At 34.4% G+C, this 17,883-nt stretch overlaps 1 protein-coding gene across 7 annotated transcripts in view; it reads left to right on the forward strand.

Annotated features, from left to right (window-relative positions):
• The window catches only part of LOC121424971 (proteoglycan 4-like), a 106,535-nt gene that overhangs the window by 26,991 nt on the left and 61,661 nt on the right, over positions 1–17,883 (forward strand). For all 7 annotated transcript variants that reach the window (XM_041620872.1, XM_041620878.1, XM_041620875.1 and 4 more), the window contains exons 3-5: positions 7,647–7,711; positions 16,825–16,899; positions 17,484–17,548. In XM_041620872.1, the coding sequence (XP_041476806.1) occupies positions 7,647–7,711; positions 16,825–16,899; positions 17,484–17,548 (205 nt within the window). The remainder of the gene's footprint in view (positions 1–7,646; positions 7,712–16,824; positions 16,900–17,483; positions 17,549–17,883) is intronic.

Here is a 17,883-nt window from a genome sequence, read left to right on the forward strand (position 1 = left end):
GCCGGCTTCTTGAGATGGATATATATTTTGTTGAAATCTTGGAATGTTTGAGGGTTACCTGGTGAGCAGTGTCGTCATCTTTTGATTATTGTTGGTACATGAAGATCAACAGTACAGTGAATTTAATTCCTGATATTTATCTTAGACTGCTGTGACATCAGTGTAATAGTAGAAGTAATCCCAAAGCTACCTGTTCCCTACTTCAATTCAATCTAGAATGAAAATAATTTTGGCTGCAGTTGGAGCACATCTGCTATAATGACACTGTAGTATCAGCTATGACTTTGATCATGACACAGTTCTCATTACGCTTTTCTTTCGAGAGCTAGTTTACCGGAAACCGGTTCAGGGGACCAGTTTGGAAGATCGCTTTGCTAGCATTCCCACTTGATCACACAAAATTTGTTTTCAAAATCATTTCATGTAAAGCGATCTTGTTTTTTTGGAAACTTTTTCTCGGTGGGGTGACATGTTTTGCTCGAAATTCGAAATCACAGCGTAGTCATTCTACACCTGTCGTGTGAAGTAGTGTGCCCAATATGTGCGAAGATCGCTTCCTGAAGAGCGGTTTTATTCTCACGCTAAAACCAGTTTAACAAGGCAAAGCGATCTTGAAAACTAAATCGCAAAGTGGTTTTCTGAACCGGTTTGGAAGAGCGCTTCGACCGTTCTCACTACACGTTAAACTAGTTTCCATCAAACTAGGTTTAGGAAGGTAGTGAGAACGGTGTCTTTGAAAACAAAACTCTGATGTATCTGAGGTCATGTGGAAATAGCTGGAGCACCATATAATGTTTCCCAACCAACTTGATATCAAGAAGCTGAAAGTTTGAAATAGATCATCTTTTCTACAACTTTTTCATACTATTTGAAATGAATTCTGAAGAAGCTCAAGAATTCATGGATTAATAATTGGCGAATTTAATGCCATGCTTTGATATTCTTAAGGATGACATTGACAGGGACATATACTATGCTGATGAATGATGTATCTGATGGAAAAACTTTATCAGTGATACTGTTCTGCGAAAATGTTGATAGTCCATTGGTCTAGACTCTAATCAGAAAGAAACTTTTGGAAAATGCAATGGGAATTCCAGATTGCTGCTTGTCATCTTTGTTGATATCCCACACATCTATCCGTTGGCCAAGAGGAATCCAATTGTTGACTGAAGATTGGCCAATCTGCTGATTTTACTTTGGATGATACTGGTCTATGCTATTGTTGAGTATATACCCAATGGCTCGGTCACAGTGTATGTAGATTGAGTAATCTTTGGATCTTGAAGAACAGGACGTGATAACAAAACTATTTTTGTAATCTTCAGTGATGGGAAAAGCTCGGAAGCTTACAATGATATTCTCCCGAAAGCGTGCACGGAAACGGGAAAAGTGCCACAGCAGACAATCTGGAATCTCATTCAAAGAGGTATACATGTAGATGAGATGTTATATACATGTATTTCCATGTCAAATTGGGAAAATGATTTTGGTCGAAATATCATTTATAAGGTGATTTTGATGAAATATTTAAATCTAAAATGAATAGGAGCATAATTATTTTTTGAGAAAAAGAAAAAAAAATTAATGAAGCTTGTAAGGCAAAGTCAGATAAAGCTGAAATATTCATCCCTGCTTGGAGGCATGTGCGTATTGTTTGTTTCTGTTCATGTTGGTGATGCATGCTGTCTAGGTGTACACAATGCAACAGAAGATAGTTAAGAAGGCAAAGCACTATTCACAAAGAGAGTGGTGCACAGTTTAACATACTTTCATTAAAGATAGTAATAATGTTTCACTGTGACTTGAGTTCTAATCTTTTAACTTGGAAGATCAGTGTAATGCAGAACACCTGCATCTTTTGTCCTATATGCAACTCAGAATTATTGTATCTTTTGTCTGGGGGGGGGGGGGGGTGGATCCCATTAATTGTGGTCCAGAATCTCATCTAAAGATTGCCTGAATACCTTTTGCAGAAACAGTGTCTGCTACAAAACGCACATATGAATCATTATTCATGTTGGTGTTTAAATTTGAATTTACTGGAACGTGTTTCTGTATTTGCACATTGGTGCATGAAGACAAATGTTTATCTGCCGATCCCACCCCACCCATTCTTGTAAATTTTGTAAACCCTATAAACCCCTGTGTCTCTGCTAATAAGCCCATTTACACATTCCAAACATTTCCATGAAATATTGTACATTTTACGGAACAACATCGTACAACAATCAAAGTATTCCAATTCGGTAGTAAATCACAATATCAATCAAGATTATGCATGCTACTATACAGAAAAAGGAGAATCGCAACATTTTAAAAAATATACAAACCTTTACACTTGAAGTAGAAAGTAATAAAAAAATGGTGCTAAACTTTGGAAAAAACAAACAATGCGGTCCGTCATTTCGTAAGTCAAGGGTTTTGATTTGATGTTCATTGTTAGGTAGTTACATGCACTGTATTCACATCAACTGGCTAAATAATATGCAAAGACCAAGGAAATGACCCAATATATTGACATTTTTTGTTCGAAGTGTAAATGGGGTTTGGTTTGGCGATTAAATGTAGACTTGATTAATAACCGAGATTAAACTTGGCTAGCATTACTCATGTGCAGATATCATTTCCCATTGCTTTGAGTTCTAGCTGTACATGGATTTATGATATTCTGTAATGTTGCAAGTTTAAAGGAACTGTTCTTTTCCTTTTCATATACAAGTAAATGGTTTGCCTAATGCAGAAGTTAATAATTTTTGATTTTGTCAGGGTGCATGTGCAGGAGTGTGGTTTCACAGGCATTCCAAAGATTCTGGAAAGATGTGAAGCAAAAGCAAATGGCAAAGTCATATTTTTATGGTGCAAAATTTATATTAAAACCGCTTTTATATTATCTATAAAAGTTGCAGCAATCATGAGGATACTCATGGTTTGGTCAATCCATGTTTTATTGTATCCCGCGAACAGAGTTCGGAGGATACTATGGATTTGGCCTCATCGCGCCTCCGCCGCGTCCACCACAGATTTCCTTGTAAGCGCTCTATCAGCTGCATTTCTTCTCCGATCGGCTTCAAATTTGGCATGAAGGTTGAGTAAGGTATAGCAAAGAAGCCTATCGATTTTGATAAGGGCGGAGGTCACATGGTAAGGTCAAAGGTCATTTTCAGGTCAACATTAAAGTTACACGCAAGACTCTGTTATGACAGCTAACTCCGTAACCGTAAGTCACTTTTCATCAAACTTGGATGGACTTGGGGAACCTGCATGTTATAATGATAATAATATAGGATATTTATACTGCGCACATATCCACCTTGCTAGGTGCTCAAGGCACTCCTATATTACCCGACTAAGCTAGGCGTTCATAGCGCACACAGCTTCTTAAGGAATTACTTCCTACCGGTACCCATTTACCTCACCTGGGTTGAGTGCAGCACATTGTGGATCAGTTTCTTGCTGAAGGAAATTACGCCATGGCTGGGATTAGAACCCACGACCCTCTGTTTCAAAGTCCAAAGACTAATCCACTGGGCCACAACGCTCCACGTTATGCTTCAGTCAAAGGTCACATGGTAAGGTCAAAGGTCTTTTTCAGGTCAACGTTTAAGTTTACATATAAGACTCTCTTATGACACCTAACTCTTCAACCGTAAGTTACTTTTCAACCAAACTTGGATGGTAGATGGACTGGGGAACCTGCATGTTATACTGCAGTTGGAGGTCACATGGTAAGGTCAAAGGTCATTTTCAGGTCAACGTTAAAGTTTACACGCAAGAGTCCTATGACACGTAACTCTGCAACCGTAAGTCACTTTTCAACCAAACTTGGATGATAGATGGATTTGGGGTACCTGCATGTTATACTGCAGTTGCAGGTAACATGGTATGTCAAAGGTCATTTTAAGGTCAACGTTAAAGTTTACATGCAAGACTCTCTTATGACACCTAACTCAGCAACCGTAAGTCATTTTTCAACCAAACCTAGATGGTAGATGTTCTTGGGGGACCTGGATGTTATGCTGCAGTCAGAGAACACATGGTAAGGTCAAAGGTCATTTTCAGGTCAACGTTTAAGTTAACATGAAAGACTCTTATGAAACCTAACTCTTCAACCGTAAGTCGCTTTTCAACCAAACTTGGATGGTAGATGGACTTGGGGGACCTGCATGCTAGGGTCATTGTCGCCATGATAATTGTATTTTTGGTCAAATTTCTGTGTGAGCTCTATATATCGCAATGACGGATGATTTGGTGGGTTCGGGGGATTCATGTGCTCGGCTGCGCGACCCGCCGAGCATCTCTAGTTTATATTTGTAGCAGACCATCTGACTATTAAATGAAATTTCAAAGAATGAAAAGAAAAAAAGAGAAAGAAAAAATGAGTAAATAACATCTTGCATTGCATATTTATGAGTAAGTTCACACAACTGCACCATTAAAAGATGCAACATTTATTTCAAATTTCCATAACTTTGTACTTCTTCATTCAAAATTGATAATACCGTCAGTGTTTTTCTCTTTATCTTTACGCTATCATTCATTCAAAATTATTTTAAGTATTGCCAGTAATCATTGGGAATAAGAAGGGTAGATGAGTATTAATGTTATGAAAGCTAATCGGAACTCTTAAGTGATAATTAAGTCAATTATGTTTCGGACTTTCCACTTTTCAGGGTATATACATTTGAGGTACCTCTATTGTGAGTTTGAACTAGGCTTACCGATAAGTCTGGAATTCACAGCAGGCAATTAATTTCAGAGGAAGTCTTATATAGTAAGATTAATTGATTCCAATTTATCATTGATCTAGATCTTTAAGTTTTGACCTATTTATGTTTTTAAATCTTGAAAACCAATTTGGAGTCAAGTGTGTGGCATTGAGCAATGCAGGTGTTAACATATAGACTTAAAGTACTGCTTGAAAAGAGACAATAACAAAATTGTAATTTGGTAACTAAGCCTTATAAATGCTACTTACAAGAACAGGGTGTAATTTTTATATATTTGAATTCAGTATACATCCATTTTGTTATCGTTACTACAACTTGGCAAGATAAAAGGCAAGGAATTTCTTAAAGGGATGGTTTGGGCTGAAATAAAGAAATTGAGTAAAATTCACAGAGCAAAGTGCTGAAAATTTCATCAAAATCGGATAACAAATAACACAAATTATTGAATTTTAAAGTGCATCACTAATTTGTGAAAACAGTAATATGCACATCGTCATGAATATTCATGAGGTGGGCTGATGATATCACATCCCCACTTTCCCTTTTCTAATGTTATTATATGAAATCATAAATGTTTCATCGTTTTATACTGTGATGAGTCTCCATTATGATGAAACAAGTTGCGGCAATAAATAACTAATGCACTTTAGTCAATCCAATTGTTTTAGTTCTTGGTAGAAGGTATTTGAATAAATCTGATTTATATAATAAAATACAAAAGAACAAGTGGGGATATGACATAATCAGCCCACCTAATGAATATTCATAAAGGCATGCCTGGAACTGTTTCACTGGAATAATGCATATCTTTAAAAGTCAATAACATTGTTATTTGTTATCCGATTTTGATTAAATTTTCAGCATTTTGCTCCAATCTACCCTGGACCATTTCTTCAACTTGTATGGTCTTTAAATATCACAAGCAAACCTTCTAAGTGAACATTTTGTAAAAAGTACAGTGGAAAATGGGTAAAGACCTGAAATTTTATGAAGAATTTAATATTTTACAACTTTTAATTGCATTAAAATTCTTGAATCACATCCTCGATACCAAGTTCTATGAATATTGTTTTTTTTTCTTTTCTTTAAAGCACAAGAGTCTCAAAAATTAGGTGTTCTTTGTCAGGATCATACCTTGCGTTGATTTAAAAAAAATATACAATGTCAGATGTTATTAAAGATATTATGATAAACTTGTGATATTCTATATATTTCTTTATTTTTACACACCTGTTCAAGTTCAAAATTAATAAAGTCAAGTTTGTAACTTTCGAACCGAAGTTGATATTATTTTTTTATATGAAATACGAAACCTCTTCTCAAAGATGAAATGGGAAAGTATTTATGTACCAATCTATGTTTAAAACAGTTAAATATATAAGATTAATGATTAAGGGGTTAAAAATATGCATTATCTGAGATATGGCACTTGACGGTCAAATTAAATATTCCCAAATAATAAATGAATGAAATGATTAAATGTACCAGTTCTAAAATGTGTATCACGCACCTTTGAAATGCTGCAATTATTTGTACTTGGGTATCGGTGGATTCTTGGAAGGATAGAAAAAAATTATTATTACCCATTCTTTAAAACACAAAACCTTTGGATTAAAGCTAGGAAACAATTTTGGATCTTATCTTTATTAACAGCTAACAAGCATGGATGGGTAGTTTGAAGTATGTTTTGGTATAATATAAATGAACACAATTTTATTATTTTGATAATTTGAATATTTGGCTTAGGTAATGATTATTTTTATTTCCATCATTTTCTCTAGCAAAATTCATTTTTTTTTCTGTGATTGTACGATTGTAGACTACTTGGTAAAGGGACAGATGGATTTTTGGTTGTTCACTTCATCATCATCATCATCGTAAAGTATGTTTAAATATGTATGTTTAGGCAACACTTAAAGTGTGCTAGAAATGTTGACTCGGTACATAGACTCATATCCCAGACACCTCTTCAACAATTAAAAGTATTGTATTAGAGTTGTTCATTTTGTAGTGCGTTACAAAATGTTCAACAGTGAAAATACGCATTCCCTCTCTCACACACAGGCTAAATTGAGGCCACTGTATGCTTGAAGACCATTCCATTACAGAAGGGGGAAATGGGGGAGGAAGGGGCCTGATTAGACGCAGACCTTGCCAATCACGTCACAGCAACGAACACCTTCCGATTTCACTCTAATCTTAGAACAGTTTTGCTCACCCATCTATTTTGATCCATTTTTGATCAGCGAATATACAATACGTGTATTTAGGTTCTATAATGATGCGATGTCTGTATAATGATATGAAATAAAATAGTCTCAATGCATTTTTAGCTTTTTCAGAAATTTTTATCGCAACAAGTTGATGTGGACTGGATGAAGAATATAGGCATGGAAGTTTGTTTTTCATTAAAAGAGAGAGAGAGGATGAGTTTAATAGTAAGTGAGAGAGAGAAAGAAAGAATGGGAAGGGGAGGGGTATGGTGTAAACAGTGTAAGTGGTTCGCTGCCTTCAATTTATAAACACTCCCTTACAATCCCCCTGTCCAGTCTGGGATATCCTGTTGTACTTGTACGGTAATACTTCGCTGCGCAACGTGTCATTACGCCCTGCAAATAACTACATGGGGATATCGTTGGCGAAGACGAAACAGCTCCTGTCAAGTCATGTCAACTAATAACACGATCACCACCGTCAGGACGCTGCATATTAGCCTGTTAAAACTACAGACGACTCCCACACGACGTTGATTAATAACGTGACCATATAGAGTTCGAGGACTACGTAATTGAGACTTATAAAGCAGGGGGCTAATTCTTTTTCCTCTGAGCATTACAGAATTCCTCTGGAGATATATTTGGTTAGGTGGTGTGTACAAGATATGACTTTTTGTCTGTACCCTTTCATCACTTGCAGGATCTACAAAAGGATAGATTTGATTCCCTGATAAAGTCATCTATGGGGAGAGACGATAGAGCAAGGTGAGTGTACATTTCCAATTTCTATCATTATATTATCCATGTCAAATACATTTACTTTGCTTAAGAAAAGTTCAATGTTCTCTGGGACTGTCGGTCACAGCTAGGTCAGTGTCACACTGCAGCATTCTCTATGGGTGCACATGTTTAGTGGCCTGGTCAACTATAGACAGGGGTTGTGACATGGGGGGTTCATGATGTGCTAGCCAACACAATGGATATTTTTGATTTTCCCAATCTTTCTTTCATATTTGAAGACTAATTGTATACTGACTTGGCATGCCATGACACAGGTTTTTGTGTAGGAAATGAACCCACAATGACTTCCTAGGCTTTTGAGATATTCAAATATCATTTGAGACTTACTATACCACATTTATTATGATCATTACAATTTGTGATATACAATCAGCTGTAAAATATCAGATCAGATTTCAAAATAGACATAAAAGATTTTAAAGCAGTTCTTGGTTGTCCCTCAAAGAAAGTGCGCGTAAATAATTTCCCTTCATGTGGAGTGACAAAAGTCTCTGTGCATTGATATGTACCATGAAGAACTAATTTGATGGTTTTCCATCAGCAGTAATTGCCCAATCAAGTTTCCATCTCAATCAGCCACTATTGAGATCCAATCCCCATCTCCATCAGCCCAAATAGGGGAAATCCCAATTTAACACATGTAGTATGTGACCTTGACACAGAGCAAGTGCACCAAGTAGTGTTTGTGTCTTTTACTGTGTCAAATCTTGAAGGCATTTTCTCTTGAAAAGTTGATGAAGCAGATAAACTTGCCTTCTCAAGCTCATTGTGATGTTACAAGTATTTTTTTTTCTTCTGAAATAAACATCACATCATAATTGCAGGAAGGGTCAGGTGCAAGTTCCTATATTAGGTCCAGTGCCTAATATTAGTCAAGTTCAGCAGTGGTGCAGGAACATTCTCATAAAAACACAGAGATAGTTGAAACATTTTGGAAAAACAATGCTTTGACCCACAATCCTTTGTTTGAGCCAAACTGTCTGGCCACTGAGGTTCTGCTGTTGCACTATAAGAGTGTTATGAGGTACCATTGGGTTGATTTCTGTGACTTTGGATAAGCTTCAACATCAGTCCCACAAATGAATTGTTTTCAGTCTCCAAGAAGTTGTGGAGAAGTAGTGTATTTCTGGTGGCTTCCTTTTCATGGGGCACATTCTTATTATGATCCTTTAGTAATATTGTCTCATGTTAGTGAAAAAAGGTGTCTTATCCAGTGATCTGCACAAATTGACAACAAGAATGGGCCTTGCCACCCAGGGCGCCATTTACAGCTAGACACATGGAGACTGGATCTTCAACAATAGTCTCCTGCTGCTCAAAGATTTGCCATGCAACTGCCTCGCTATCATTTACAACGAAACAATCCAGTCATAGATGCAATTAAATCTTGAAAGAATATAACTTTGTACATCTATTCAAAAGAGAACATAAGTGTTATAAAAACAAAGCTGATGATGTGTAAAGAATTTCAGCTAATGAATTTGAGGTGAGAGAAAATATGCTAAGAAATATGTTGTGGAGGAAAAAGCTCTCAACTAAGTAATTCACAGTCGTATGTGAAAATATGCTATGTAGTCATTCAAAAATGTTAAGCAAATTGCGATTTGATACCAGGAAAATTATTCCCTGTATTAAATGAATAAAATTTAGGTCAACAAACACATTAAATAAACAGAATTACTGCCCTTTCACACTGTAAAAAATTGTAATTTGAATGATGATTCCAGTGCAAAATAAGGCTAATGATGAATCTTTAGCACGTGTGAAACCAAATTAGAATCACAAATTCCAAATCTACCCCGGAGGTGAATTCCAGTTTAGTTTCACTGAAATTACAGTACAAATTTTTCGTGTAAAAGGCATGACCTACAAAACATATTTTGGGGGCGGAGCTTACGTGACCTTTCAAGCATTTGTTCAGGGGTCTGTCACTCTCTTTGTCTCATTCATCCCTTTCAAAGATATCTGTGTTGCAGTGCTTTGATTGACAAGTCGCCAAAGACACATACTGCTTTTGCCCGGGAATTTGAATTCAAATCACAGTTTTCAAGTGAGCGTGTGAAAGGTCCGATGATTCTAAAGATGACTTGTATTCATCATTACAATGATGATTCAAGATTATGTGTGAAAATGCCCTTATTATTTTCACTGCTACACTTCTTTGAAATCAAGTCAAGGTCAACTTTTGCTGCACAGCATCACATTTTCTACCCTCTAATGACTGATTTTTTTAAACTTGAATTATCAAATAATGTTAACTTGCTAATGTTAACTTAAAGTAATTTGAGATGGTAATTAGTTTCAACATATGATGCTTAATCTCCTGCTTTGAGGAACATGACATTAAACAAAATATAATCACTTCAGCAGTCAATGAGTGCTTCTATTTGCGTGTCAGCGTGAAATACTGCACATGAATATCAGTGAGATCACATTGTAATTGAGAAGGCTCGCTGTTGTGATAGATAACTGCATATTTCAAAACTATAAGAATGAATGAATGAAACAAGGCTTCATTCAGGTGTAAATTCTGAGCAAGTCATAGTTGGAGTAGTGTTGCACAAGGTTTATAACATGTTTTATCAGAATGCTTCATATTCCTCACTAGAATGTCCTGCAATTGCATGAAAGTCTATTTTTTATATCGTCGCACGCACCACGAACCGTCCTCTCTGCGCACTTCGATGCGAAAGTTAAGGTCACTATGTATTCCACGAACCGTCCTCTCTATTCTTTTGCCCACTGTCGCATAAATAACTAACTTCAAGAAAATATAATGATACGGGATGAAACTTCGGAACCTGAACTTTTTAACGAAGACACTGGTAAATAATTTGCTCTCCTTGTAGGTGCACTTATTGCTGGTGAAAAAAAACTTTTCTTTAAATGCGTTTTCTGCCAAAGTAACTTTTGCATCAAAGTGCGCAGAGAGGACGGTTCGTGGTGCGTGCGACGATATGTATAATGTTAAAAGTGTCAAGATAGAAAAAAAATATTAAGACGATTAAAACATTGAACTCCTACTATTGAATGATAATAAATAGAATCATATGTATATTATCACTATAGTGTGCAAGCCAATGGAGAACATATCCTTTAATGTGATCAACCTTATCGTTACCTCATGGACTCCCAGGCTAAAGAGTACCTAGCTAAAGAGTACCTGGCCAACATTCCAGAGAATAAACCGCAATGATTATGTAATCCTATTTGTATTCGCCTCTGGTAATTAACATCCAGGCCAATTATTAGCACTTGCTAAGGTTTAGATTTAAAACAGTTTCTGATTACAAAATAAAAGGTTTGATTTGGTTGCATGAACAAAATTCTGGAAATTTCTTTCATGTTGGCTTATGATTTCATTGAAATTACTCGTATGTTATTATCCAGACATATAATTAGAATAAAAAGAGTATTCAAACTTCATTCGTTCTTTTGATTTTGTATCTCTGTCGATACGTGGTTGTGAAATCATGAAAAAAAGGAAATATGTATTTCTTATAAATATTGCAACTATCTTACCAGTAACAATGTGTTATTTAATATAAATTCATCCTATTTAGTTTCTTCTAGTTTTTCAAACTAAATAAACAAAGTTTCTCAATTCAGAGAAGAGTATATTTGGAGGTTATGGGGGGGGGGGTAAACAAGTACAAATTCTTGCTAAGAATGGTGTTAAAGTGTCTCCAAATACTGGAGTGGTGTTATACATACACAGTCTTCTATAATAAGGATATTTGAAAGTGTCTCCATTACTTGAGGGGTGTTATACATACATAGCCATCTATATTAACAATATTTCAAAGTGTCTCCATTACTGGAGGGGTGTTACATGATTCACATACACAGTCTTCTGAATTAGCAATATTTCAAAGTGTCTCCATTACTGGAAGGATGTTGATTTGTGTAATTATCGTTATATTTTGTATATTTTCATTGTACATTTTAACTCGGTGGCCCCTTTTTATAAGCTCTGCTTTCTCCAGGGTCACCAAATCATTCTGTTGTTATTTCTGTACTTGTATTAGTTTTAGAATTAGTATAATCTATTTTGGTATGTATTTTGTGCAATTGTTTGAACCTGATGCTGGTTGAATAAATAAATTAAATTGAAATGAATTAACATACACAGTGTTCTATATATTCACAATATTTCAAAGTGTCTCCATTACTAGAGTGTTGATACAGGATAAACACACATAGTCTACTGTACTCACAATATTTCAAAGTGATTCCATTACTAGAGGGTGTTACACTATAAACACACACAGTGTTGTGTATTATAAGTATTTTAAAGTGTCTCCATTACTGAAGGGGTGGAACACATATATAGGCTTTTATGTTATTAATAAGAATATTTCAAAGTGTCTCCAGAAATGTCACGAGGGGAATATTACACATACACAGTCTTCTATATTAGCAATGTAATTATTCTTTATTGTACATGCAGTTGTGAGGTGGAAGACTGCACTGATATTGTATGTACTGTATAACAAAATTTCATTCTTAAATGTTGATTTGAGTCTATATATAGAGAAAAACGAGACAAGCGTAAATACTGATTACAAACATAACTCATAACTAAATCTCACCCAAATCAGATAGGAAATGTCGATTTCAAGTTTTGTAGACTAGACATGAATAAATAATATTTTGATTTAAAGATTTTATTGATCATTTATTCAAACCATTTTTTGATATAGGAGGAGAATAGTCATCTGTCCCCTAACTTAGATACTCCTGGGTTGTCCCTATTCTTAAATGTCACGTCTTTCTTAATTTACATATGATTTGTTATGACACTCCCTTTTTTTCAAATGAATTTTGATATTGGGGTGGACTTTGCCTTTAACATGAATAATAAAAATGTGTTCCTGCTAAAGGCCAGTGAAGAGATCCCAGAAACCATGAACAAAATTTCAAATCAAGTGTGTTTAAAGAAACCTGTACAATGTAGATGCTATCAAACCCTTGATGTGCTTACATGAGGAAAAAATTATCAATAAAACTGTTAAGGAACAATGTACATGCCTTTCAACATTTCAAAAAATGTATGGGATAATTTGTAACTTAATTGCATAAATTCACCCTTAGGATGTAGCACATTGCAAACCAGATTCTGTGAATGGAAATTAATCAGTGTCAATTTCTCTTGGCACATTAAAGTATTTCCAAATTTGATTTGCAGTAATTAAGCAGCCATCATTGTGTATGAAATAGATTGATGAAAAGCTGTGCCTTGAGATGTGTATCTTCCACATTGATCTGAGTATTTACATGTATTAATGTAAAGTCCAGTGACATTTATCCACATGGAAGATCTTATTTCATATCGAAATCTGAACAAAATTGTCAAAGAGGTGTTTTTATAAAAAAATAGATGAAACCAGTTTTGAATTTGACAGGCAATTGTTCTCATTTGTTTCAATCTCTTTAATAATTCTGCACATTATGATGTGAACATTGTATTTATTTATTTCCACATAACATATTTTTACATGTATTCTGTTATAACAATCAATATTACACATATTGGAGGTGTCACTAAAAGCTAACATGATTGTCAAGAGAGACTCCTGTTAAATGGGAAAAAACAATCAATGCTTGTAAAATAAATGGTACACATTAATATCATACAAATTATTAAATAAGTATATATATATATAATATTATATATAACAAAAACAAAGAAGAAGAAAATTAGGTTTTAGGAAGAGGGGTAGTACAAGTATAAGTGAAATATATAAGTTGGAAATTACATTACATTTTATCTAACAGATATTTTTTGTATTTTCTATTAAATTGGTTAAACGATTTACTTTGGATTATGCAATCCGGTAAAGAATTCCATAATAATGGACCTTCATAAAATACAGATGATTTGGTAACCTGTTTCCCTTTAGACATGGATGATGTTTATCTTTATTATGAATATTGCAATTATATGCATCTTTATTAAGTAAAAAGAATGACTCAAATGCTTTGGGAAGAAGGTTATTGTATAAGTGATACATAAAAATCACATTATTATACTGAATCATATCATGAATTGGTAGTATATTTATTTTTTGAAATAATTGTTTGGTATGAGACAGTTATTCAGGATGAGTAATTATACGAATAGCCTTCTTCTGCAAGATATGTGTACAAATTAAACTAGTTTTGCGAGTAAATTCCCAAACCACATTACACTAAGATAAGTATGATGTTATAAATCAATGATCCAAGATCTTATGGGCCTTTTGTGATAAAACTCTACTTTTACTGAGTATTCCTATGCTTTTTGAAAATTTTGTATTTATTGTGAGATATGAGAATTCCAAGTAAGTTTTTATCTGTTGCAACACCTAGAAAATTAAATTCGTTCACATGCTGAATGGGACCGTTTTGAATTATGATAGTGGTCTATTATTGTGCAAAGTTTTAGAGTTCCTTCCAAATATCATATATTTGGGTTAATCAACATTCAAAGTCATATTGTTTGCTTTCATCAGTGTATCAGTATTTTGCAACTGTTTATTCATGGAAGATAGATATAAGAATTTCAGTATCACTTCCTGTGATGAATATTCTGAAATATTAAATGCAAGTGAGAATTCCCCTTATTCCTTGCCTCTATATTTCATTTTTTTTTATCCAAATCAATAAATCAAGAACTGGTAATAGAGCACAACACATGTTTACAAATTTACTGCAATGTACTACTTTTAATGTTTAAAAAGCTCACAGTAAATACTTAGCGAACTGGTAATAGAGCACAACATATGAACGCACATGTACTGCAATGTGCTGAGTCTCTGTTGAATATGGAAGCCATGCTGTACGAGATATCGTCAGGTGGTGCCAATTTGCTACTGATCTCGTACATCGAGCATGAGTAAGCCAGTCAAGGGTGACTCATTGCTAAAGAAATCCCCAAGCCTATACTATCTGACTAGATACTGAACCATGCAGGAATACATGTGAAATCGTGCTTGGTCTTTAATTACGAGCTTCCATGTCCCTATCCCAAGTTACAAAAAAACACAGCTCTTGCGGTGGCGAGAGTAAACAAATTATATCCATTTGATTATTGTGAATGTCACAATTAATACCACTTTTTGATGCTTTGCAATTGAGAAGTTTGCCTTGATAGTCTTTGTCTACATATGTGAGTTGATAAGTGGAAAATGATGTGTATTTTTGAATGGATTTGAAGGGTAAATCTACTTTGATCAGAATTTCCTTGTAATTCAATTATTTTTTTATTTATTTTAACGAGATGTTTTGTAGCCAGAGGCTCAATAACATGTTTAATGAACAGATAATTCATTAAATAATTAATTTAACTTGATTTGTAATTACTTTATGCATTGCATCTGCAAAAAATTGTTTTGATAGAAGAAAGAAAGTAAAAAAAAATATTAAAGTAAGGAAGCAAAGAGAAAGAAAAAAAAGAAGGGAAGAAAGAAATGGAAATCTAGAAGTAAGGGTAAAGACACCATAATGTGGTTAACCATGTTATTTTCATGGCAGATTATTTTTTGCTCACAGATATGAACATTGTTTCTATATTGCATATCCCCTTTTGTATCTTGTAAAAATACTAATTGAATTTTAATCATACAGGCAGCACCAATGTTCTTTCAAGTTAAGAATTATGAATCAGGAAAATGAGTGATACTGTCAGCTGCATCATTAGCTTTTGGAACAACATAGTAAACAATGAATTATCAGTTTTGGACACTGTACATGTATATTTATGCTGCAAACTGGCCTCTTACATTATCCTTCAACTTGTGTTAATCTGTGATAGTTAGGGATACTCCTGTTCCAAAACTTTTATTTCATACACTATATATATATATATATATATATATATACATAGTTCATTGTTCATTCAATATACATGTAGTCTTTAATTTATGGTGTCTCATTTACTAAAATATTTTATTCATTTTGATATCATGTTAAACAAATTACTTAAAAAGTAAAATATATAAAAAGTAGTATATAAAAACAACTATTTCATAGTTCTGAAATCTGAATATATTCACAATTTGATTTGATGAGAGAAAAGCCAAAATGCAGTCTGATATGGGTGTGCACATTTTGGCAAGATTTTACATGGGTTTATTGGTTTGTTGGCAATCAGCTAATGGATCAAAAGGATTTAACATATTGAATCTGTTTTGTATTCGCAGTTCATTCACATTTGATAGAAACATGATATTGTTCTATATAAATTGTATTCTGATGATGTGATCTTCTTAAACCGGTTTCCCTTAAACCAGTTTAGGAAACCATTTTAAGGAAAACCAGTTTGAGAAGGCAACTGAGAACAGGGTCTAAGATATATTAAAATAAAATAAATAATACAGGATTTGTATAGCACACATATCCACATTGCTAGGTGCTCAAGGCGCTCCTATATTACCCGACTAAGCTAGTCTAGCGATTCTGGTGCGCACAGTTGTTTGAGGAATTTCTTCCTGCCGGTACCAATTTACCTCACCTGGGTCGAGTGCAGCACAGTGTGGATAAATTTCTTGCTGAAGGAAAACACGCCATGGCTGCGATTCGAACCCACGACCCTCTGTTTGAAAGATGAGAGTCAGAACCTCTAGACCACAACGTGCCCACACAGTATATATTGTCATATACATGGCGCACACCATCCAATGAAACTCTGTGATGAGATACTGCTTCTATAAAGAGGAAAATACTTGAGTAGTTGTTATTGCTATAAAAGCTGAATGTTTGATCAGAAGGTGGTAGATCTCATTCAATCAAATGAGACTCTCATTTGATGCTAGGTTCATGGATTGATGCTTGTAATTTACCATCAAATTTTGAACATCCATTTATCAATGATTCATCTTTCTTCTAATTTCAGTAATACTAACCCCAGTCTCATTTATAAAACTTATTGTTATGAGGTGAATGTTTCATTGCAATTTCCCCTTTAAGTCTAATGCGATTTTGAAATAAAGTAATCATGTTGAATGTCCATCCAATTTGCATCTAAAACCTCCCATCATATTGTGATTGTTCATCGAGCCCACTAATAAATTATTTGTTTTTTTCTCTAATTCCAGTGTACTATGGAAGAATATCAATATCATCAAGAGAGCCAAGAGCAAGAATGCTAACTCCAATTTCAGTTCTAAAAAGTAAGAATTCACATTTTCTGTTCACCAACTCTAAATTTCAAGGATTTGAAATAAATCCTCATTGCCTGTGAATAATGACAAGCAGAACATTAGATTTATTTTTATTTTTAATCCCTAGGATTAAATTTTGAATCTCAAAAGTTCTAACGTGTAATCATTTTTTATTAAATAAAAAGAAATTAGCACACAATAGTGCAAGGACCTTGCCATTATTTTCAATGCATAAAAGGGTTTTCTTTACATGAATTGCTCTTGTGTGGATTCTTGGTACACACACACAAACTTTTCTCAAAGCAACTCATGTCTTTAAAAATTGCTGCATTACTATTTCAACTGTGGAAGTGAGAGTAGATCTTTGTGTTTTTTCTTTTTTTACTTGAATCATACAAAATATTTGATACATTTCCATGGCAACTGATAGCAAAGAGTAGTCTGGAACATATTCAATTTTTGATTGCAGTTAAAGTGAAGAGTTATGCCACTTTGTGCTTCGTAAATCTACCAACAATATATACCAAAATAGATGTGAGGTTGAGAAGAAATATATCATAACTCTAAATCAGTATCTTTTTGTATTCTTCTAGTAACAGGAAAGTCAATCCTCAACCCTTGGGTCCACCAGAGCCTCCTCAAAGGGACTATAGAACAGGTAAGAAAACATTCTAGGATCATTTTCTTGCTTTGACAAACTAAAATTAAAAAATGAATATGAGTGTTTTGATTATTCAGAAAATAAAGCTAAACAGCTCGGAAAATGCTGTTGGCATGCTGGGGGAGAGGGTGGAGTCCCTCAATACCCCATAAAATGCCCTTTTGGCAATATTATATCGCTATTGACCCCATAGAACGTACATGTATAGACTGCAGCAAATTCAAATGGAAGTGGTAGGCCTATAGGGATGTATTACAAAAAATGTAAAAGCTGACATGCTAGGTGAGTGAAAAGGGGACAACTGATGCCCCTTTAAATTTCTCCTCTTATGA

The sequence above is a fragment of the Lytechinus variegatus genome, chromosome 12, assembly GCF_018143015.1.
Source record: "Lytechinus variegatus isolate NC3 chromosome 12, Lvar_3.0, whole genome shotgun sequence".
In the NCBI taxonomy this organism is placed as follows: Eukaryota; Metazoa; Echinodermata; class Echinoidea; order Temnopleuroida; family Toxopneustidae; genus Lytechinus; species Lytechinus variegatus.